At 37.2% G+C, this 8,633-nt stretch overlaps 1 protein-coding gene across 1 annotated transcript in view; it reads left to right on the forward strand.

Moving 5' to 3' along the window:
• Nucleotides 1–4,958, forward strand: part of LOC103590561 (chromosome unknown open reading frame, human C18orf25) — an 89,388-nt gene extending 84,430 nt beyond the window's left edge. Inside the window, exon 4 of the mRNA XM_008572814.1 lies at nucleotides 1,193–4,958. Within this exon, the coding sequence (XP_008571036.1) occupies nucleotides 1,193–1,382 (190 nt within the window). The 3' untranslated portion in view covers nucleotides 1,383–4,958. The remainder of the gene's footprint in view (nucleotides 1–1,192) is intronic.
• Nucleotides 4,959–8,633: the final 3,675 nt, after the last annotated feature.

Consider the following 8,633-nt stretch of genomic DNA (forward strand, 5'->3'; position numbering starts at 1 on the left):
ATTAGATCAAAGCTGGAATTGTCAAGTGACCTAGCATAACTCATTGTATACAGATGGTCAGAACAGTTGTCCAGGAGCCACTATGATAGTTTGTGTGACTAGACTTGTGACACTTGTTACTTCTCACATATGCTAAATAGGGACTGGTCAGTAATTTAGATATGAAGACATAAGCTGCATGGTAGCTTGAGCTGCTTGTCGTATTCTTGTGAGTCAAAACTTACTCAGTGCTTCATCCTGGAGGCTCACAGTTCTATCATTTGACTGAATATAATATAGAACTATAATATAGAACTGAAGCTGTCAGTGTTTCTGAAACAATTTTCTTCTAGTGAACTTTTGGTGTGATTGTCAGCAAGGCAGTTCTGTTCCTCTGATAGACCCTTTTAGGGAATCTAAACTGAGTACTTCAGCCTTGTTACTTTCACTGAATCAAACATAAGCAGTTACAAGTCACATGTTTCTGTTGTGACCTTCAGGACAATGGAAACTGATCCTTTATGCATAACCTAGAACATGTAGACTTTTAGAAACCTAAGCTGTAAAAGAATATTACTGTTACTGTTTTTGAAGGTATTATTACCAAATATGGCACAAAACTTTATTTATTTATTTATTTTGGAAAGATGACCAGTAAGGGGATCTTAACCCTTGACTTGGTGTTGTCAGCACCATGCTCTCTCAAGTGAGCTAACCGGACATCCCTATATAGGGATCTGAACCCGTGGCCTTGGTGTTATCAGCACCACACTCTCCCAAGTGAGCCACGGGCTGGCCCCCAAAACTTATTTTAAGAACAAGTTTCACCTATTTGTTCAGACTGAGATTGTTTGGGCATCTTAATTTTGTTCTGGATATATATGTTGCCCTGTCATGAAGATCCTACAGGTTCAAGTCCAGAGAAACATCAACTGATTTTCAGTTACTGATCTGGACACAACTCAGGAGTTTTTGTCTGACAAGGCCCTTGGTCTTTTGAAGGCTAAACTGAGAGAGAGATAGACAGACAGACAAACATGGTGGGCTGAAGGGTGGGAAACAAACATGGTGGCAAGATATGACTGGGGACTTCATGAACTTGCATAGTAGGCTTATTTTCGTAAAAATATTGATCAGTACAACTGAAGTTATCTGTCTTTTATTTTTCCTATGGTGAAATTAACCATACTTTTGTTCTTCATCTTAATTGTAGGTGTGTTCATCCTCGAGGAGGTGTGATTCAGAGTGTTTCTTCATGGAAGCATGGCTCAGGCACGCAGTACGTTAGCACCCGGCAAACACAGTCATGGACTGCTGTGACTCCCCAGCAGACTTGGGCTTCACCAGCAGAAGTTGTTGATCTTACTTTGGATGAGGATAGCAGACGTAAATACCTACTGTAATACAATGTCACTGTGTTTCCTCTGCACTGTTCCCTTCCCCTTCCTCCCCTTGTTGTGACACGGATGTTCATTGTCATAGCTTCAGCTTCAGAAGCTGTTTGTGGCATTTGTAGAATTGGAACTCATGGAAAACCCCCCCCCCCTTTCTTTTTTTTTAAAAAAAGAAGTTACTTAGGAATATAACTTATCACAGAGAAAAGGATTTCTTCTTTCCTTCAGTAGGAATGTGAGAATGATGGATTTTATTAGATTTTATTTTACTTGGTGACTTTTAATCTTAGGAAACTTCGCCTTCCTTTTAGAATAATATTTTAATTGCCAGGTAAAATGGATTTCAGTTTTTAAAAAATCTTTTATTTATTTTTCTGTACAATGAAATTAATATTTAGATTTGACCACTATCTGCCCACCCCATTGGCACTCCCGTCTTAGGGCATTCGCACACATATCAGTCAGGTTCTATTGGCACCTAATAGGGCATGTGCATTTAAAAACCTGACCTTAAAAATAGAAGACAGAAGTATTCAATGCATCTTTTCTTTTAGCTTAAGTCTTCTGCCTTCTTTCCTGACTTTGCTCCTGGTTGACCTCCTACAACACAAATAATTAACATGCCCCTTTGTGTTTATAAATATTAAGGTGACTTAGTTGGTCTCCTTGTTGCAATAATTTATAACTTTTTGGAAAATGTCTTCTTTGGGGCAGAGGTATTTTGGATAGATACCCACTATAAGGTTTTCTGGGCATCTGAATGAAGAGAATATCGAGAGATCAGTGGGAAAATCTCTCTCCCTCAGCCTTTTTTTCCTGGTTTATTCAAATAACGGAGAACATAGAAACCTGTTACGTATGAAGGACAGGAAAAGTTATGTGGCTTCTAAGGCTACAGGCACTTGCCAATCTGAGAGGAAAATGCCTTTTTTCATTGCTGGTCTCTTCATGAAGGGTATGTAACAACTGTTTAACACCTGAGCTAAAATGGACCTGATGGTGTATGTGGGTATTTTTCTCCTCTACCTTCTAAAAAAATATACCATAAGAAAAATCAATATATACCATAAGAAATCAGATGCAAAGCACATTAACGGCACTGTAAATTTTACAGTATCTAAAAGGAATAGCAAAAGGTAGTAGGAGCTTCAGGGAATTGAGGAAATGCCAGCATTGCAATTTTGTGCATTAGTTACTACCTTTTTTCCTATAACATGTTGTAGTTACTAGTGAATTATTTTGAAAGCAATACCTAGAGTTAGAACACTATGTATTGTGCACAAAGGGGAGTGAAGTAATGTTGGCCTAGAAGACCTCGCCTTTTGTTTTTCACAGTTTTTGTTTGCTTTTTTTGTTTGTTTGTTTCCCTTGTTACCATATGATGTTGCTATGGCCCTTTGCCTCCCCAAACGCCTTGGTGGCTCTTCCATATCATTCAGCAAATCATCTACCATAGTGCATAAGGCACTATGTGGGGGCGGGTACAGTGGGGGCCACTGAGATGAACGAGACACATCCTGCATGTGCATGCGGCAGAGTCTGCCTGGCTCCACCTGCCTAGCCTTCTCTCCTTTTTTTGTAAAACAAGTTTATTCCTTTATTCTTCTTCCTGTTGCTTTAGTTCTTCTGTATATCCCTTCTTCCATGGGAATGTATTTGAGTGTATGTTATTTGATCTTCTCTGATAACATCTCGATTGATCTGGCCTCTGTTCTTCATCAGCTTTTTATTTTTCCTCCAATCTACTTTTAATAGGTCAGGCTTTTTAGATCATGAACTTCCAATTTAAGCACCTCATATTTCAGTCTCTCCCATGGCCACAATTCTAGACAAAAACCAAAGACCCAGAGGCCAGAGCAAAATAGGACCTTCTGCAGATTCACTACTGGTGTATCCTTGGACCTTCACATGTTACTTTAGGATTAATTTATTGAATTTTACTGTTACACATCATTTTTGACTTGAATTAAAATACTAGACAAAGCAGAAATGTACAATTTCTCGTCTTTGTTTTCCAGGAAAGTCATTGGGAAGAGAATAGAGTGTATTATATGACTTGAAGTTTTTGCAGCTTATTTTTACCCCAGTATCAGGGCAGAGCCCCGTTAAAGAATGTTTTTACATTACCTAATCCTACATTAATGGTATATTTTGTCCAGTTTCATACAGCAGGTGATTTCCCATGACATATTTTCTTTAGTCCCTAATAGTCATCTGTGTAAAGAGAGAGAGAACTTTTTTGGTGTGCTGTGTGCACTATGGATTGGGGAGAGTGGAGTTGTAACCAAGCTCTTTTCTGGCCTTTTGCTTTTACACCAGGTTGTACTTTTCCCTTACTTGTTTCTATTCCAGCTCCTTGACTACCTGACTTGATGTACCAGAACAGAGATTTAGACATTGAGATACAAAAAGGTGAGGGGAAGGGATGGTAGAGACAGTCAGCTCTCTCCCTTGCTACCATCCAAAGAGTGGGGATATGGTTTCAGGCAAGGTATTAATGATTAAATTCTGTGATTTATAATTCTTATGACATTTGAAAAGTTTTTTGAAGGGATTTTTTTAAACCATAGGTTTGAACTTGGTAGCAGAAGTAGTTCTTTATGCCTCACAGAACAATGTCTGTTCAAAGTAATATTTCTGCTAAAATGGTACATGTGTGTCACTGATTGGCCTATGCCACCAACTTGATTAAGTTCCCTTTCCCTCTAATTTTAAAAAACAGAGCAGTAATGTGGCTCTGTCCATCATGATTGCCCTATAACTTATAACTGCTGCTCTCTAGTAATTGTCTTTTCATTTTGATGGTAGGGGCCAGACTAAATGGACTCCATCATTCTTTACAATCAAGCATCCCATAAACTCTGCTTTTATTGTCATCAATTGTGAATATGAACCATTTGATTTTGCTAATTTAGTCATTTGTTCATCATTACTTTTTGCAGATTAGCACCACAGCTAACTTTAAAATGAATTTGTTGCCTGCTTTCTATACTTGTCACAAGGTTTTTGAAAAAGCTGGGGACACAATTTTGTCTTTTAGTTTTAAACTTTTTTTAAAGGCAAAGAGCCCCTGATCCCTGTTCTCCAATGCGTATAATGATGTGACTTCCATGTAAATATAAAAATGATTGTACCCTAACCAAACTTCCTCAGATTGTGCACTGTTTGTTTAAAATAATCACGTATTTTAGTCCAATGCTGTTGAATTTTTTCATTTTATTTAAAACACTACTTACTTTCTTTTAACAAATTTTAAAGGGTAGTGAGCTTAAAAAAAAATCACTGGATAACTAGGAAATAATTTTGTTGTCGTTTTGTTTTTTAAAGAGTACAAAGGTCATTGAAGCCTTTTGCTCCTCTTACCGTGAAAATGAAATGTTAGCCATCGTATGGCTAGGAACCAATGCACTTGGCGGTTAACAGATCTGCTGTTGCTGGAGTGTGAGCGTGGACTTGATGCAGTGACGACAAATCATTGCTTAGAATTAATGTTTTCAAATGTGCAACTCTAGTTTTTAAAACAAAATTTGGTTCTTTACATTCATTATTTAGTTTTTGTTTCCATTTAGTATTTAATGGTCTTTGGAGAAAAAAATAATAAAACAGAGTGTTATATATATATTTTTTGGTGCAAGATAATTTTTCTGTTTTTTGAAATAAGTCTGTAGCATAAAGGTTAAACTATTTTAAGACAAAATAAAATAGAGTGTATTTAAACAATGATATTTTCTGAGGTTTTTTTTTTCCTGTCTGCTTAAGTTAATTAGATAGTGCTTGGAATGGCTCTCAAGTTACATTTTGGATGTGAAAGTGGATTATATTTTAACAGATCTTTTCATTATAAGATGCCTGATTTTTCCAAGCAACAACTGTGTCCTACTCCCAAGATGTTTTGCAAGTAGCCTGTGGTATGTCTGGTTTAGATAAAAATAATTTTGCATTGGCTTTTCTATAGCCCCCACCTCCCTCTTTAGCTAGATCAGTGAGATTTCACAGAGGACCAAAGGCTTTATAGTGCTGGGCACCTTTGTTCCTGGGAACAAAATTCAGCTGCTGGTCACTTCCCAGTGACCAACACATTAGGGTAATACACTGCAACTGCATATGTTTTGCACATGGTGGAATACTGAAGCAAGTATATGGTGTTTCAAAAATATTCTAAGGAACTTTTCCCCTAGTTTTCAGATATTTTATTTGGTTATTAAAATGATAGGAACTACCATATTAACATCTCACAACTTTTGTAACTTATCTTTACATAAAGGAGAATGAGGAACCAGGGAAAGACCTATCTTTATTAAAACACCAAACTCCACAATCTCTTCATTTTCCTCAAGAACTTTTAGTTCTGCTTGCACTGGAAAGAGATCTGTTAACAATTAGGAAATACACTGTTAACAAGCAGGAAATGTTTTCCGTTTTTTGAAATGGTTCTTTTATACTACCTTTTATCTGAGACCTAGACATATTAATGCCTGTGAGAAAGTCTTCTCTTTTTTTGACTCTAGAAGAAAATTGTTTACCTAAGACCCTGCTTTTGAACTCTTTTGCCCTTGGATACTGCCTTTGAAGAATAGACTAGGCACAAGTAAGTAAAATATCTGTGGCTAGTACTTTATCTCATTTGGGCTTCTTCCTTCTATTCTTTGCTGGCTTCTGGCCTTCCCTTCCTTTATTGTTTTCACAGTAGATGCCAGCTATTTATAACTTTAGTTCAAACAAAAAGCTACAGATAAATCTTGATCAGATATATAAATATTTCTTCAGCTCTATTTTTACAACCAAAGTAAAGTGAATTTCTTCTAGATTTTGTTTTAACCATATTACTGCTCTATGAAGTAGTGATCCTCATAGGTCATTGGTAGGTATGATTTTCTTTATTTCTGACTCCATGTTTGAGAGCACTGATGCATATAGAATTAGAGAAGTTCCTGGGCTACAGTGAATCTTTGGTTGGGAGAATCCGCCTGGAGCAAAAGAAAGCAGTAGTAAGTAGTGGAAGGAGCAAGAAGCTTAGAAAAAGATGAAAGTGATGCTCATGAGTATCAGACATATAGAAAGAGCATCCATTAGCCCAAGAGGTTGTGAATACTGTCTGTGGTTCAATTCAGCGCTGCCATTGTACTGCTGTGCAGGTGACATGCCTTCTAGGTAGAGACAGTTTTAGGCAGGGATCCCTTTGTGTAATGAGGATTCACTGTTTGTTCAAGCCTTGACTGCCCCATTTGTTGGGGTGGGTATGTAAAGGATGGAAGTGAGTGCTGGTAGTGAAATCATCAAGCTTCAGAAAGGAGGTGTGACAGCAACAACTGGTGTGATATGCTAATAAAGTGTGACCTGCTTTATTAGCAGTTGATTGTAAATTGTTTAAATTGGTTGTATCTGTTTAGCCTCTTACTCTTTCGGGAAGGAAGCTATTTTGGTATAGCTTTTTCCTTTGTGCTTTGATAATTGACACCTCAAAAGTGTGACCTGCTTTATTAGCAGTTGATTGTAAATTGTTTAAATTGGTTGTATCTGTTTAACCTCTTACTCTTTCGGGAAGGAAGCTATTTTGGTATAGCTTTTTCCTTTGTGCTTTGATAATTGACACCTCAGAGGAGTCAAGATCTCTTCCCTTTCCATGATTGCTCCATCCTGAGAGTGGGAAGGTGAAGTGTTGTGGACTCTTAAGTCCTCACTCAGTCTTGTGACTGATTCTAAAGCAAGCAGATCTGACTTGAAGATGGCTGCAGCATGAGGGGGTCAGACCAGAGTGTGAGTGAGATATAAAAGGCCTGAACCGGGGAGCAGGAGACCCCAGAAAGGCCATGTGACTGCTAAGGGATTTGGTTTCTGTACCTGTGAAATCAAGAGTGTCTTAGATTTTTGAGACTGAAAGGTCTAGTTGTGTTATTTTAGGAGATAATTCATTGTTCTGTAGAGCCATCAGGCTTTTGAGGCAGGAACTCAAAAGAGAGCTGCTCATTCCAAAAAGCTGTTCAAAGGACTCTGTTCTGTCATCTCACTTTAGGTTTTGGAAGGCATTGGATGACTAACACTCACAGAACCTTGAATTTCTACAAATTCTTTATTTTCAAAGTTTTAAAAGAATGTTTATTTCAAAATTTCCACATGGGGCAAAAGTAGTACAGATTGTTATCTTAATTTTACAGATTGAAAAACTGAGAACAGAAGAATGATAGCATATCCAGATTTACATAGCTAGACTTTGCAAAAGCAGATTTAAAAAAAAAAAATCAAATTGGGACTTTTTAACTTTAAGAAAAACAAAACCTATTTCTCTGCCTTGTTTTTCTTCTTTTAGCTCTTAATTCTACTTTATTCTGGCCTGAGAAGAGTTGAAAGTCTTCCTGAGAGGGTAATGTTTGATTGGTTCCCTTTTTCTTGGACAAGTGTTCACAGATTTAAACATATCGTAGATCAGTACTATATACCTGATGTACATCCTAGCTCAGGCTGTGGAATGGACATGGAAACTTTTTCTGTAGACAGAGACTCCCCATCTCATAGTTTACGGAACAGGAAAATACGGATGGCCAAGAAACATAGGAAAAGATGCTTGAGCTCACTACTAATTACGGAAATGCAAACTCATATTACAGGATGCCATTTCACTTAGGCAGAATTGGGTGGGAATACATTTAAATCCAACAAGGAGACAGAACAATGGCAACTTGCTTGTCTGCTTATGAGAGCATAATTTGCTACAACTATTTTGGAAAACAGTGGGATTGTCTAGTAAAGCTGAATATGTACGTATATCCCAAGATCCAGCAATTCTACTTTTTAGGATAATACCCTTGACCAGTATTTAAACTGTGGTTGCATCCTACATAGGTCATGGAATCAATTCAGTGTCTGTTTATAAACTAGCTTTTATTTCTTTAAGGAAATAGAATAACAAAAAATAACCAGAGACAGTGTTGTTAGATGAAACTGTTGTTTTTATATACTGATAAACATCTACACAAAAATATATGTCTGTGTGCATAGGATCAAGGTGCAAAATGTATTTTACTGTTAGTTGTAGAAAAAAAATGTGGAAAGCCCTGGTTTTAGGGAAACTAGTTTATGTGCTCCCTATTTCAAATGGATCCATCAAGAGGGTGGATAATAATGTATTTGTATGATGTTAAACCACCATGGAAATTAATGAACTGGAGCTACATTTATACACTTATTATATCAACATGGACAAATCTCGACAACGTGGAGTGGAGAAAAAGCAAGTTGCAGAATATGTGCTACACGATTCCA

This window comes from Galeopterus variegatus, unplaced genomic scaffold, assembly GCF_000696425.1.
Source record: "Galeopterus variegatus unplaced genomic scaffold, G_variegatus-3.0.2 Scaffold839, whole genome shotgun sequence".
Lineage (NCBI taxonomy): Eukaryota > Metazoa > Chordata > Mammalia > Dermoptera > Cynocephalidae > Galeopterus > Galeopterus variegatus.